Source organism: Silene latifolia, chromosome 1, assembly GCF_048544455.1.
Source record: "Silene latifolia isolate original U9 population chromosome 1, ASM4854445v1, whole genome shotgun sequence".
In the NCBI taxonomy this organism is placed as follows: domain Eukaryota; kingdom Viridiplantae; phylum Streptophyta; class Magnoliopsida; order Caryophyllales; family Caryophyllaceae; genus Silene; species Silene latifolia.
The window spans coordinates 74271558-74287418 of NC_133526.1; the positions used below are offsets into that span (position 1 = coordinate 74271558).

Consider the following 15861-nt stretch of genomic DNA (forward strand, 5'->3'; position numbering starts at 1 on the left):
TCAACAACCCAGGCACTCTCTCTCTCTCTCGTTTTGTGTGAAAGCCGAGATGGGATCTGAAGAAAAGAGGGAGGCGGTTTGAGGGAGTGTAGGAGGGAGGCGGGTTGACTGTTGAGGGATTAGGGGTACTATTAGGTTTAGGGTTAGGGTTAGGGTTAGTGTTTAGTTGGGCTTAGGGTTAAATGGACTGGACAGATAATGGGCCAGCTCAATGGGTCAGCTCACAATTCGAATTCTATATAAAACCGACTCAATTAACTTAGCTCGATACGACGCGAGTTAAATAAAATAACTTAATGAAATTATCGACTCAATAATTTACCCGGCTTAATTGGCAATATAAAATTGATAATAATTAATATATAATGATATCCGTTTAATTTATTATATAATATCCATTTAATTTATTATATAAAAAATACGGGGTATTACATGGACACTACGAGTTTGTTGTTATGCCATTTGGGTTAACTAATGCACCGGTAGTCTTCATGGACTTAATGAATCGCGTGTTTAGTCCCTATTTGGATTAGTTTGTAGTTGTCTTTATCGATGATATCCTGGTGTATTCTAAGGATAAGGAAGAGCATGAGAAGCATTTGAGGATTGTATTACAGACCCTAAGGGAGAATAACCTTTATGCTAAGCTGAGAAAATGTGAATTTTGGTTGGAGAAAGTTGCCTTTCTGGGGCATGTGGTGTCTAAAGTGGGAGTGTCAGTGGATCCAAGCAAGATTGAGGCGGTGTCAAAGTGGGAAAAACCGAAGAATGTGGGTGATATTAGAAGCTTTATGGGGTTGGCTGGCTATTATAGGAGGATTGTAAAAGATTTCTCAAAAATATCTAAGCCTTTGACTACTTTGACACTACGCCAAATCTGGCAATCAATAAGGAGCGTATCACAATGGTTTAATGCATTTAATAACGACACTTAGATTACCGTTTTCCAAATATTGGCGGAAACCTAGACCGCGCTAATAGGAATAACGGTTTCCCTCGAAAACTGTTGTTATTATAATTTGACAACGGCTGCTTAACAAACCGTTGTCAAAAACTTTTAACGGTTTCCAAAAACGCGTTATAGAATCACTCTTATAAACGTTTGTTAGAAAATTGTTACCAGTTTAAGATATCGGCATTTCGAAAACCGTTACTAAATTAACACCAGCAACAGTTTTTGTTACCCGATGTTATGTTATAGCTACTGAATTTTTGTAACCGTTATTATTTTCTATTATGAAATAACGGTTTTTCAATTCAACCGTTGTCAATATTTTATTAGATTTTTCAGTTTGACTACTGCATTCAAAAATTTATCAGAATTTTAATAAATATTCAATTTGACCAATAATATTCAATTTGACCAAAATAATTCTATAAATATGTCTTCATAATGTTTTAGGTTAAATTCTAAATTATCAAACATTTACTCTTTAATTTCTTTCTAAATTTCTCTCTAAAAAAATATGGCTGGTGTATCGGAGCTACAATCATATTCTCGTTACGCACAGCCTTTTACTTGCATTCTCCATAATCTCCCTGTTCATTATGGTGTGAATGGAAAGGGTTTAAACCCTGCTCGGCAATGCGACCTTGGCGGTGCAGAATCAGAAGTAGTAGGAGACGGTCAGATTCATTCGCAACCCATAAATATGGGCCTACCCGCTGATCGTCGTGATCAAAACAGAGTCTCTAAGAGTCATTATTATAGAATGCCCGCTCAAGTTTGCGAGCCTGACGAAAGCATTCCCGCTCCTCACCCCCGCCAAACTCGATGAGGGCGCACCGCCCGAAGCCATCATGCGCATCATTTTTCGAGTAGATAGTTTGAACCAAATTCAATCTGGCTAACCGAATCAAACCTATTAACCAATCAAGGCTATACGTGAGTATAGCCTTTCCATGCCCGTCCTCTATATACGAGAGATTGTGAATGATGCACGTAAAGGGTTTAGCGTACATAAATCTAGTTGGGGGTCCTGCAGGAGGTTCATCATCATCATCATCATCATCAGCGGATGAATAATATGAACCACTATAAGTTGATGAACTTGACGACATAATCGATGTGGAAAATTAATGGAGGACTTAAGAAGTTAAGAATTGGAAAGTGCAAACGGTACAAGTTAAGATTGTGAAAATTATAATTATACTTATAATGAGTTTGGGTTGTATTAGAAACGGTATAATAAGATAGTAAGAATTGGAACCGGTATAATAATAAGAAAAGAATTGGAAACTTAACAAATTAAGAATCGGAAAGTCGAAACGGTACAAGTTAAATAAGAATCGGTCAATTCTGCCGTGTTAAACATATTAGCTTACAACGGTTATCAAAAAACCGTTATCCAATTAGTAAAAACACAATGGTTATCAAAAAACCGTTGTCTAATTAGTAACAACAAAACGGTTATCAAAAAATCGTTGTCCAATGACTAAAAACACAACGGTATTGATTTGACTAATGCATGCCTTGTAATTTTTACTTTTTCTGATTCAAAGTTGCAGTATTGCGTGTTTGACCATATGTATAACATAAAATGATAACGGTTCTTTGTTAAGCCGTTATCATATTACACATATCAACAACGGTTGGACATAATCCGCTTTAAAAAAATTGTTTAATTAACTGTGATTTTCTAGTGTTTGTGATTTGACTAATGCATGCCCCGTAATTTTTATTTTTTCTGATTCAAAGTTGCAGTATTGATTGTTTGACCGTATGTATAACACAAAATGATAACGGTTCTTTGTTAAGCCGTTATCATATTTCATATATCAACAACGCTTATTTTAAATTCGTTGTTATATTACACCAATAAACAACGGTTTTTCTTATAACTGTTGTAAATACAGATCCACTGTGAAAACTGAAAAGTTTGTGGTTTTACCAATTCATGCCCTATTATTATTGTTTGTTTGACCATTATTCACCTCATGCATGCATGCACAATTAATACAAGTTTGAATGTAACGTATGGATGAAATTTTTTTGCAAAAAGATTATCATTTCATTCAATTAAGAAAGAAATTACAAGAGTTTTTTGCAAAAACTATCCACTATAAAATAACCTCATAGACTAGCAACTATAAGCGAGTATCACTTATGATGAGTCCACATTAGAAGGCGAGTAGAAACTAGAAACTTAATCTTCCTAACAATGTCATGTACTGTAGCCTTCCTTCCTCTAAACAGACGGGAATTGCGTTCATTCCAAATCTGGTAAACAGCTGCAGCTAAAGTAGTACTGAACCAAGCCATTCTCCAATTCTGCTTGCCTCCAATTCCAGCATGTTCTAGTGCAGATAGTAAGCATAAACCAGCACGATTCACTCCCATCCAATACATAAGCTGTTGCCAAATATCCTTGGAAAAAGAGCAATTAAAGAACAAGTGGGCATGATCCTCTAGAGCAGCTTCACAAAGAGAGCATCTATTCACCATATAAAAACCTCGATGCTGCATATTATCCACAGTAGCTATTTTTTTCTGGGCTGCCAAAGAGCATATTATTCTATGACTAGGAACAATACGAGGGTGAGTCAGAGCTTTAGCCCAAGGACCAGCCAGAACAGCACCCCTCAGATAGCTATATGCTGCAGTGACTCTAAACTTTCCATGAGAGCACCAACTATTTATCAAAGAGGAGGCATTAGATATACTACCTGTAAGAGCAACCAGCCTATCCCTTACAATCAGGATCCCCTTTAAACTAGAGGAAAAACTATCATGGGTTTGGAAATTCCAGATTGTCTGATGCTGCAGAATGTAAGCCTGGTGCCAGGAAGCCCAGCTCCCCACAGCAGTATGAGCCAACAGATAAAGCCATCTACACTGCAAAGCATCATTCCAAGTGGAGAGATCCTTAATGTTAAACCCACCTGCATCCCAGGGCAAACAGATATCCCTCCATTTTTTAAACACCATTTTGTTGCCTTCAAAAGATATTCCCCAAAATAAATCCTTACAAAGCTTATTGATCTTATGAAGAACCTCTTGGGGTAAAAGATTACATGAGCACCAAAAAGTTTCCATGCCAAAGATGACATAATTGAGCAACTGAACCCTACCAGCATAGGTAAGGAAATTAGAGGACCAATGCTGAATAGAGTGTTTGATCTTAAGAATGAGGGAATCAAACATTGTCACAGAAACTCTAGAAGTAGACAAAGGTACTCCTAAATATCTGAAGGGAAACTGGCCCTCAGAGAAACCAGTTGCAGCAAGAATAGCCTCCTTTACATCAGGATGCACCCCTCCAAAATAAATGTTGGTTTTCTCAATGTTAGCATGAAGACCAGATAGCTCTGCAAAAATACTAAGAGTGCTCTTAACTGCAACTACAGAGGGAACATCCCCCCTGACAAAGATCATCAAATCATCAGCAAAAATCAAATGATTTAGCTTAAGCCTAGAACACTTAGGATGATAAGAAATAAGAGGTTTATCACAAAGAGTCCTGAGATATCTAGATAAAACTTCCATGTTGAGCACAAACAAGTAAGGAGAAAGGGGATCACCTTGCCTGATCCCACTTTTCCTTTGAAAAAAAACAGAAAGTTCACCATTAATTTTTAAAGAATACCAGGGAGTTTGAATGCAACCAAGCACCCAGTCAATGAATTGCTGAGGAATCCCCAAACCAGAAAGCATAGCAGCAATAAAAGACCATTGAAGGAAATCAAAAGCCTTTCTTATGTCCACCTTTATCATGCAACGAGGTGAAACATTAGCTCTATTATATCCCTTAACCAATGTTTGAGATAGCATTATGTTCTCAAAGATGCTACGACCTTTAATAAAAGCAAACTTGTTCAAAGACCAACAATGGAAGGAAGAACACTTTGACGCCTGTTGGCTAAGACCTTACTAACTGTCTTATAAAAGACAAGACAAAGAAAGATATAGGTCTATAATCGGATGAAGATTAGGTATGGCTTTCTTAGGGATAAGAGATATAACAGTTGAGTTAGCCTGCTTGGACATTTTGCTAGAGGAAAAGAACTGATTCACAGCTTTACAAAAATCCTTAGCAATGATCTGCCAGGCAGACTTAAAGAACCCAGCTGAAAATCCATCAATACCAGGACTACTATTTCAGTAGGAGAAATCTCTCTAATCAGGAATTGCCTATCAGAAGAAGTAACCACAACACCTTTAGAGATAAAATCAGTATCAAAGGTTTCAGTAGGAGAGCTATGCCCCAAAAGATCCTGATAATACTGGTTAAATGCATTACTAACAGAATAGAACCCCATATGAAGTTTGCCATGGTGATCATGAATGCCACCAATAACCTGCTGATGAGTTCTCTCAGAATTTTTTGCAAAAAAATACTTCGAACTGCAATCAGAGTCCTGGATATCTTTAATTTTAGCCCTCTGAGAAAGGATAGGAAATTCATGATCTTTAAGCTTGGTATAATCAGCTATTAAGAGTCTTTCCTCCTGAATAAGAACATCAGAGAAAGGATTGGAGGCAAGTTTTTGCTGACACTCCATCAAAGCATTCTTAGCAGACTGAACTCTGTGAGAAAAATTGTTGAAATGTTGCTTGTGAAATTGGGTAAGAGCATGCTTAACACTTTTTAACTTCTGAAAGAAACAGTACATAGGGCTACCCTGCAAAGGAGTAATCCAAGCTGCTCTGATAGTTTGTAAATAATCTGGGTGGGCAACCCAACTGTAACACCCGCGAATTTTCCATTTTGACAATTATAATTTAATTAACCGTTCTATTGTCTTATTTATATTTTAAATTATTTAATTTAATTAATTTCATTATTAAATATGATTTTTATAAGTATTCTATTTTTAAAGCTTAAGTTATACAAAATAAATATTTTGGTCGGATGATAATTTTAATAATATTATTCTCCGTCTCGAGTTATAGTAGACGTGGGACGAAAATTCTAGTGGATACCGACTCATTTTGAGTTATTGGGCTTATCTTGACTCATGGGCCTTTTTCCCCTCTTTTCTCTACACAAAACCCTCAACTAAACCCTCACAACTTCATCTCCCTCATTCTAATTTCTGAAATTCCTCAACAAACACTCCACCATTGTTAAACCCTTTACTCTCAACCCTAAAATCACCATAACTCACTCAACTCTTCACCAATCTCGTTCCTTTTCGCGCCATTCTCTTCCTTTTCTCATTTCCCTTCTTTCTAAGTAAGAAAGTCACCATCTTTTCCTCTATTTCGAAATTCTCATCTTACAAGGATGTGGATTCTTGACTTAATACCTTTATTTTTGTGTTTAGGGGAGAACTTGGACAACCCGGAGGAGGATAGCTACATCATTGACGAGTCTTTAGAAGATTGAAGTGCAAAAAGGTAACGGTGATGGGTTACTCGACTTTTATGTTAAAATTGTGTGGTTTTTGTAGTTATAATCTCACATGAATGTTAAAAGTTGTATCTTTCATGATTGGTGCTAATTTGGATGTTGAATATCATGCTTGTTTGAAATTCTCACATGTTTGGATGAAATTCTCATGCTACATCTCTTGAATCCGAAATTACCCATTCACATGCTCAAATATGTTGTTTTTCCGAGTTAGAATCATGATAGGATACGTAAACAATTGATGGGAAACGATTTTTGTTGGTTTCAAATGGTTTAGAAGTGTTTTGCATTGAATCCGCGTGTTTGTAGTCCCAGTAGGGTGATCGTGCCTCTCTTGACCGGGAGATCCTGTAAGTTTTGAACACATTTTAGAAAGCTCGTAGTCCCAGTAGGGTGACCGGCGGCGGTCTCTTGACCACTGGGAGTACACTCAAGGTTTTATGTGTTTTTGGAATTTGTCAGTATTCAGTAGGGTGACTGCAGCAATGGGTGACCTACTGGGAGTGCACTGAAGGTTTTATGTGTTTTTTGGAAATTTGGCTGTAGTCCCAGCCGGGTGACCGGCGGCCGGTCTACTGACCGGCTGGGAGTGCACTGTAAGTTTTATTTAAATTTTGATTTTGGCTTGTTGTCCCAAATGTAGGTGGATCCGTGGCCGGTCTCTTCGACCTACCGGGAGTCCCCGTGAGCTCCTTTTCACTTGTAACCTCTAATGATCAATGGTTTATGCATGTATCTTCTTCCTTATTGGTATTTGGTTAATATAAGACTTATTGACGTTATGTTCATGCAAACTATTGTTACTCGTACTTGTGATCGGAGTGTGACGTTTTACATTGTGCGACTACTTGACATTCCTTATTTATTTACCCTTCGGGCCTTTGGTACGAGTGCGTGCCATGTTCCCAGGTTGGGTTATCCTTCCGCCTTTCTTCGGACCTTGGGTTACGAGTGCGTGCCATGTCTCCGATTAGAGGTTACTCGGCCTTTGGATACGAGTGCGTGCCATGTTCCGAGTCTTGGATACGATTTGGTATCGTTTGTCGAATCGGGTGTCGCCCATCCCGAGAGTCTGGATCCAGGTTTAGACTAGGACCGTATTATGATCGTCGTCCTACCAAGAGGTTGGAGTCTAGGGGTCTGTCTTGTTTGAGTCAAAGCCTTTGTAAATGTCTTACTTGTTACGGTCATTAGTGTGTTCTTATATACGAGAGTGCACGTCTTCTATGATTGTTGTGAGTGTCTTGGTCCTATCGGATACTAGTGGTGAGATGTAAGCCCCTAGTTGCGATATGATCGCCGGGATTGACGTTCCCATCCGTTCTTATGGTGAGATGTAAGCCATAAGTATGAATGTGACATTAGTAGCCACGTCCCGTGCTATGGTTGTTAAGAGGTTTTCAAAGGAATGGCTATTGGTTTCCATCCATGTATTTTCTATTCAATTGATCCGTTGTTTACCTTCTTCATATGATTCGATGTCTAATCTCATATCCATGTTTTGGTTACCTTGAATGCATGTTTAATATAATGCAATATGCCTATCTCATTATGATGATCGTTTATATTCTCTTGTTCATATTATTCAAGTATGATGCATGATCAATATGTTTAATTAAGTTCTTGCTTATGTGCATTTTGACATATGGTGGCTGGGAGAACCCTGAGTTACTCCCCACTGACTGTGGCGTTCATGTTTACATGAATGACAGGTTTGTGATGCAGATTATGGGGAAGACGTGTGAGCTAGCGAGAACGTTGACCCTTGGACCTTAGTTATAGGTTGCTTAGACTCACCTATCGTTAGACTTGTGTTTATTCGTGGGATATCTTTTCCCCAACGCACTTGTTTTAAATTGTAAAACTTAATTATCTTTCTTTTCATTTTTGTTTGATCGCTTATGGTGGATTTCGCACTTTAAGCTTTTAAAAAGGTTTTAAAAAAACCTCGTATTTTCCGCTTTTATTTTGATGCCCTATCGAGGGGTGTCACAGTTGGTATCAGAGCATGTGTTGCTCCCGACGCACACACGTGTACCCCGAATTTAAATTGAACTTGACCCCAAATAATGAATGAGAGATGGGTAGAACTAAGGACCTAAGTTGGTAGTCTCTTTGTGCATGCTATTTGTTAGGTGCTAACATGGTTGACTCTTTTGGTGTCTTGAGAAGATGGTACGACCAACCAAGGTGGAGAATACTATCATGGAAGCCCTTACCTTGATTCTTCGGAATCAACGAAATGTCGATGCTCAAGTTAATCCTCGCCCTAACCGCCGTGGCAAGAGACCCTTTGTGTCCTCATCTTCGTCAACTCCTAACAAGAAGAGGTTGGTGCCGAGAGTCCAAGAACAAAGAGTACAAGACCATGGAGGACAAGAGCCAAGAGTGCAAGAGCCGAAAGGACAAGTCCCTACATCTACTAATAGGCTTAAGAAGGACCGCAAGTGCTTCAAGTGTGGGCAAGCTTATCACCCCGGGATTGGATGCTATGATATGCCCTTGAAGTGTTACCATTGCAAGAAGCCCGGACATCTCTTCAAGAATTGCCCCGAGAAGAAGACTACCCCTCCTCCTCTCCCTCATGCTCCGGAAGCCGAGCCAAGAAGAGTCATTCTTGTCGAGAATCAAGTCGGAACCACCGTTCCTCCCGACACCGTTATGGGTGTGTTTTCTATCCTCGATCCACCTTTCCTTACTTTTATCCCGTGATGCTCATCCTTCCTTTCTAAACTCTCTTTTGCCTTACCTTGGAAGCTAGTTTGGTACCCACCCGACATATCCCTTGTTTTTGTTTCTCCTTCCATAACATCTTGCATATGAATCTCTTTCTCTTGAAGGATTTATTTACCGTCTCGAAGATACCTTCCTCTCTTTGAGTGCTTTATCATATCCCCTTGTCTTGCGCTTCTATACCTTTCGCAACTCTTATCACATATATTGGGAGTTGTCTTTGTACCTTTTATCCTTATAAGACCCCTCTTGTGCACCTTCATCTTTGCCTTATAGAATGTTAACTTTGGTCGGAAAATTTGACTTTTGTAGAGCTTGGTTGTGGTTGACCCTTAACCCTGGTTTTGAGAGGTCGTGATGTTAGAAAGACTTAGGTAGTGTGATGAGACATACTTAGTGATTCTTATACCTAATTCCTTGACAAAGTGAGTATAATTGATTGGTGGATTCTTTGTGTTAGGAATGAGTTGCCTATGTGATTAAAGTTATAGAACTTGGCTTTGTTGTTTATGTTTGGGATTTGAAAGCTTAGTAGGTTGAGCGTCGTTACCTTAGGAGTAAACATGAGATAAGTTTAGGATATGAATTTGGAAGAAAACCCATTTTTAGATGTTAATGATTCCGTATAGATTGGTGATGCAATTTGATGTTAGTTGTCCCTTGAGAAGTCGTTGTTAATTCCTTCTTTGGTTTTTAAAACATTGAGGTTGTATCAAGTACTTGAGATAAAGAGACGTTGTTATACTTGAGTGGTAGACTTACTTTAGGGATATCCTAATATGTGATAGGATAGGTGGACAATGGGTCTAACCAATGTATCAACCCTTAAGCGAGCGTTTATTTTTACCTTGATCAGTCATAGAGGTGTAACCCTTTAAGAGAGACTTGCATATAAGGAATGAGATGAATTGCCTTGACCCTCGTTTTGGAATTTGGTCGTTTTGTTATGATGGTACGATATCCTAATAGGCGTGACCTTGTTAGAGAGAACCTTAAGTCTTAGGAAGCGTTTGGGTTAAGCCTTGAAATCCCCTTGAAATTTCCTATCATTTCTTGACCTAGTTATTGCTCTTGTTTCTTTAGTAGAGTGATGGCATTGTTGGCTACGTTGTAGAGTGAGTGAGGTGCTCTTTGAGGATTCTTTGTGAGCCTTGATTTCGTCAAAATTGGATTAGTGGAACTTGAGTTGAGTTGGGTAGGAAAAATTGTATGACAAACCTATTTACTTTTGGTTGGTGGTCTTTATGATTTGGGGAATGTGATCATCTATGCTTGTGAATTCGGGTGTGAATAAGATTTTGGTTTGGAGTGCTAGAAAGTATAAAGACCTTGAGATTTTGACCTTTGATTGAGGATTTTAACATAGTGAGGACTCCTAGTAGTCGATAGTTGGTTAGGTGTGTAACCCTTTTAGTAGTTTTGATCTTGTTCCGTGGAAATCGTTTGTAGATGACTTATATTTGAGAGTTATGGAATCACAAATGGGGTGAAGTACCTTGTTTCATGGAATAGCTTAGATGTAGAGTGACGTAAGTTATCTTGAGTAATCCTTGGAGGTAATATGGTTGTGAGATTTACTTTATTAGGAAGTTTTAGAAGCCGTCTAGGATCGTGTTGTCACTTGAGATTTCACTTTCTGGCGTTTCCTTGTTGTTTAAATTCCTTCCTTCCTTAAGCATAAACCTTTCCGTTCATACCCCTCTTCTTCGCTTCATCATGCTCCTCCTTTAAATGTGATACTCGTAACTTGTGAAACTCTATCTTTGACATCCTTGTGAATCTGTCTTCAATTCTTACTCCTAGGAAGTTTATCATAGCTCTCTTGTTGGTTAAGCTTGAACTCTCCTAACATACTTTGTTTTCATGATATCTAAGTTCTTTCCATTTCGTACTATTTCTAAACATTTCAAGCTACCACTTTTGATCCATTGTTAAAAGTTTATGTTACTTTTACAAAACCCTCCCTATTTTTAAAGGTTTGAAAATGAGAATTTGATTTAGTTATCCTTTTGTTAAATGAGTATAACTTCTTTTTATGGATTTTTAATTGCTAAACCCGAGTTACTTTTAATTTTGCTCAATTTCTAACGAACTTTGATCTACTTATGATTTCTTTTTCAGAGTTTAATATTCTATTTTCAGGAATTTGCCTCCCTTTTGAATTTAGAAATGAAACCTTTATTTCCATTTTGACCTTTGCAAAAGAAAATTTGAGTGAATTGCCTTTTCTTTTGATTTTGACGTTGATAGGATGTTAGAACTCGTTATTTGAAACGTTTAATAACTTGTTCTATGCTTGTCGGCGAATGATTTTCATTTTAAACTTGTCCTTGACTTGGAAAGTTAGCGTTCTTGTGTGCACGACAAGAGCAATTTCGTTCCATGAATGAGACTTATACTTTTGAAAACTCTTCATTAATGTTTTTGAAAGTATTTTAATTTTTGACTTATACAAATGATTTGCTTTTGACCATATCTTCGATTTGGAATGTGATGTTCTTGAATGCGCAACGAGAGCATTTTCGTTCCTTTGATGAGAATCTGGTCCTGTCGGAAAATTTTATTTGAGACTTCTGAAAGGATTTTGATTCTTACGATAAGTAACCTTTTAGTGTTTTGGTTACCAATTTTAAAAGTTCAGTTTTACTTTTTATAACCTTTCTTTTCTACCTTCAAGTTTCGAGGACGAAACTTTTTAAAAGATGGGGTGATTGTAACACCCGCGAATTTTCCATTTTGACAATTATAATTTAATTAACCGTTCTATTGTCTTATTTATATTTTAAATTATTTAATTTAATTAATTTCATTATTAAATATGATTTTTATAAGTATTCTATTTTTAAAGCTTAAGTTATACAAAATAAATATTTTGGTCGGATGATAATATTAATAATATTATTCTCCGTCTCGAGTTATAGTAGACGTGGGACGAAAATTCTAGTGGATACCGACTCATTTTGAGTTATTGGGCTTATCTTGACTCATGGGCCTTTTTCCCCTCTTTTCTCTACACAAAACCCTCAACTAAACCCTCACAACTTCATCTCCCTCATTCTAATTTCTGAAATTCCTCAACAAACACTCCACCATTGTTAAACCCTTTACTCTCAACCCTAAAATCACCATAACTCACTCAACTCTTCACCAATCTCGTTCCTTTTCGCGCCATTCTCTTCCTTTTCTCATTTCCCTTCTTTCTAAGTAAGAAAGTCACCATCCTTTCCTCTATTTCGAAATTCTCATCTTACAAGGATGTGGATTCTTGACTTAATACCTTTATTTTTGTGTTTAGGGAGAACTTGGACAACCCGGAGGAGGATAGCTACATCATTGACGAGTCTTTAGAAGATTGAAGTGCAAAAAGGTAACGGTGATGGGTTACTCGACTTTTATGTTAAAATTGTGTGGTTTTTGTAGTTATAATCTCACATGAATGTTAAAAGTTGTATCTTTCATGATTGGTGCTAATTTGGATGTTGAATATCATGCTTGTTTGAAATTCTCACATGTTTGGATGAAATTCTCATGCTACATCTCTTGAATCCGAAATTACCCATTCACATGCTCAAATATGTTGTTTTTCCGAGTTAGAATCATGATAGGATACGTAAACAATTGATGGGAAACGATTTTTGTTGGTTTCAAATGGTTTAGAAGTGTTTTGCATTGAATCCGCGTGTTTGTAGTCCCAGTAGGGTGACGTGGCTGGCCTCTTGGACCGGTGGGAGATCCTGTAAGTTTTGAACACATTTTAGAAAGCTCGTAGTCCCAGTAGGGTGATCGTGGCCGGTCTCTTGACCGGGGAGTACACCAAGGTTTTATGTGTTTTTGGAATTTGTCGTATTCAGTAGGGGGACCAGCAATGGGTGACCTACCGGGAGTGCACTGAAGGTTTTATGTGTTTTTTTGAAATTTGGGCTGTAGTCCCAGCCGGGTGACCGGCGGCCGGTCTACTGACCGGCTGGGAGTGCACTGTAAGTTTTATTTAAATTTTGATTTTGGCTTGTTGTCCCAGCCGGTGGACCGGCAGCCGGTCTACTGACCGGCTGGGAGTCCCCTGTGAGCTCCTTTTCACTTGTAACCTCTAATGATCAATGGTTTATGCATGTATCTTCTTCCTTATTGGTATTTGGTTAATATAAGACTTATTGACGTTATGTTCATGCAAACTATTGTTACTCGTACTTGTGATCGGAGTGTGACGTTTTACATTGTGCGACTACTTGACATTCCTTATTTATTTACCCTTCGGGCCTTTGGTACGAGTGCGTGCCATGTTCCCAGGTTGGGTTATCCTTCCGCCTTTCTTCGGACCTTGGGTTACGAGTGCGTGCCATGTCTCCGATTAGAGGTTACTCGGCCTTTGGATACGAGTGCGTGCCATGTTCCGAGTCTTGGATACGATTTGGTATCGTTTGTCGAATCGGGTGTCGCCCATCCCGAGAGTCTGGATCCAGGTTTAGACTAGGACCGTATTATGATCGTCGTCCTACCAAGAGGTTGGAGTCTAGGGGTCTGTCTTGTTTGAGTCAAAGCCTTTGTAAATGTCTTACTTGTTACGGTCATTAGTGTGTTCTTATATACGAGAGTGCACGTCTTCTATGATTGTTGTGAGTGTCTTGGTCCTATCGGATACTAGTGGTGAGATGTAAGCCCCTAGTTGCGATATGATCGCCGGGATTGACGTTCCCATCCGTTCTTATGGTGAGATGTAAGCCATAAGTATGAATGTGACATTAGTAGCCACGTCCCGTGCTATGGTTGTTAAGAGGTTTTCAAAGGAATGGCTATTGGTTTCCATCCATGTATTTTCTATTCAATTGATCCGTTGTTTACCTTCTTCATATGATTCGATGTCTAATCTCATATCCATGTTTTGGTTACCTTGAATGCATGTTTAATATAATGCAATATGCCTATCTCATTATGATGATCGTTTATATTCTCTTGTTCATATTATTCAAGTATGATGCATGATCAATATGTTTAATTAAGTTCTTGCTTATGTGCATTTTGACATATGGTGGCTGGGAGAACCCTGAGTTACTCCCCACTGACTGTGGCGTTCATGTTTACATGAATGACAGGTTTGTGATGCAGATTATGGGGAAGACGTGTGAGCTAGCGAGAACGTTGACCCTTGGACCTTAGTTATAGGTTGCTTAGACTCACCTATCGTTAGACTTGTGTTTATTCGTGGGATATCTTTTCCCCAACGCACTTGTTTTAAATTGTAAAACTTAATTATCTTTCTTTTCATTTTTGTTTGATCGCTTATGGTGGATTTCGCACTTTAAGCTTTTAAAAAGGTTTTAAAAAAACCTCGTATTTTCCGCTTTTATTTTGATGCCCTATCGAGGGGTGTCACAACTATTAAGAAAACTAAATCTCTTAACAACTTTTTTGTCCTGAGAAATTTGAACCAGAATAGATGAGTGATCAGAAAGGCCAGGCTCCTGAAAGTGACCAAAAGCATTAGGATAGGAGGTAATAAAGCCAGGATTAGCCAAAACCCTATCCAATTTGGACCATACCCTAGTCACAGAATCTTGCTTGTTAGTCCAAGTCATGTCAACCCCAGTGCAAGTAAGGTCATCAAGGTGACAAGAAGCAAGGCAATCATTAAAATCAATCATATCCTGGAGTACAGGAGGAGTATTGCTCAATTTCTCAGAAGGAGATCTCACCACATTAAAGTCCCCCAGCACCAACCATGGCTCATAGGTGGCAACTGCAGCAAAACTAGACCAAAGCCTATGCCTATCCAGAGGATTATTGCATCCATAGACAGTACTTAAATGAAAAGTAGAGCAGGACTCATGATGATGCACCTTAAAGTGGATAAGCTGATTAGCAACAGTCTTGCTAAGCATAGTAACAGTACTAGGATTAAAGAAAACCTAAATTCTCCCATTATAATGATGAGAGTAATTGCAAACCACATTCCAATTTCTAAACTTCTTTCTAATAATTTTTGAAGCATTATGCTCCTTAACCCTGGTTTCCAAAAGAGCCAAAATGTCAATCTTATTAACCCCTAAATAGTCTCTGACTTCACTATGCTTTAAAGCACAGTTAAACCCTCTTATATTCCAGGAAGCAACTTTCATGGAGACTTATCAGGAGGGACAACTTCCTTAACTTCCAACACTACAGTAGAACATTCTGAATGCAACTCAGAAAAAAGACCAGAAGAGGAAGGCATTACCACTGAAGATCTCTGACCTAGCAAAGAGCATCCTGAGTCTACATTCTCCAGGGTAGATACCATTCCAGTTGTGGTCCCTTCTGAAGTAGCACCTAGTTCCAAAGATGTCTCAGAAACAACTACATCAGACTCCAGAATCTCCCCTGGCTCAAAAACCTGAAACTTATTGGCTAGAGGAAAGGAACCATTTTGGGAAGGAGAAGTAACTACAAAGACCATCTCTGCAAACTTGATAAAAGTACCATCAAGGAAAGGGTCTGCATCATAGGGTTGAGTAACCTCATTCAACTGCTCCTCCACCACAGTGGGCACCTGAATGGAATCAATCTGAACCTCTGACTGCACAGTAGGTGTGCTCTCAGAGCCAGGCTTTGGCTTATGCCACTTACAAGTATCAATTTTATGCCCCAGTTTACAACAACCAGAACAGTAAAAAGGAACCCACTCATACACCACTTTCTGAGATATTTGACCCAGAAAAATAGTATTGATGACAAAATATTCAATAAACTCACTAGAAACATCAATTTCAACCAAGACACGAGCAAAAGAAAGCTTTTCCTT

General features: G+C 38.4%; 2 protein-coding genes across 2 annotated transcripts; both read right to left on the bottom strand.

The window, feature by feature from the left end:
- Positions 1-3100: 3100 nt before the first annotated feature.
- LOC141648877 (uncharacterized) lies at positions 3101-4771 on the bottom strand. Its single transcript, XM_074457586.1, has one exon. The coding sequence runs from the start codon at positions 4769-4771 to the stop codon at positions 3101-3103; it is 1671 nt and encodes a 556-aa protein (XP_074313687.1).
- Positions 4772-5010: 239 nt separating this feature from the next.
- Positions 5011-15199, bottom strand: LOC141648882 (uncharacterized). The gene is made up of 3 exons (XM_074457591.1): positions 15086-15199; positions 14513-14989; positions 5011-5622 (listed from the first exon to the last, which is right to left on the bottom strand). The coding sequence occupies exons 1-3, from the start codon at positions 15197-15199 to the stop codon at positions 5011-5013; spliced, it is 1203 nt and encodes a 400-aa protein (XP_074313692.1).
- Between the last annotated feature and the right edge of the window lie 662 nt (positions 15200-15861).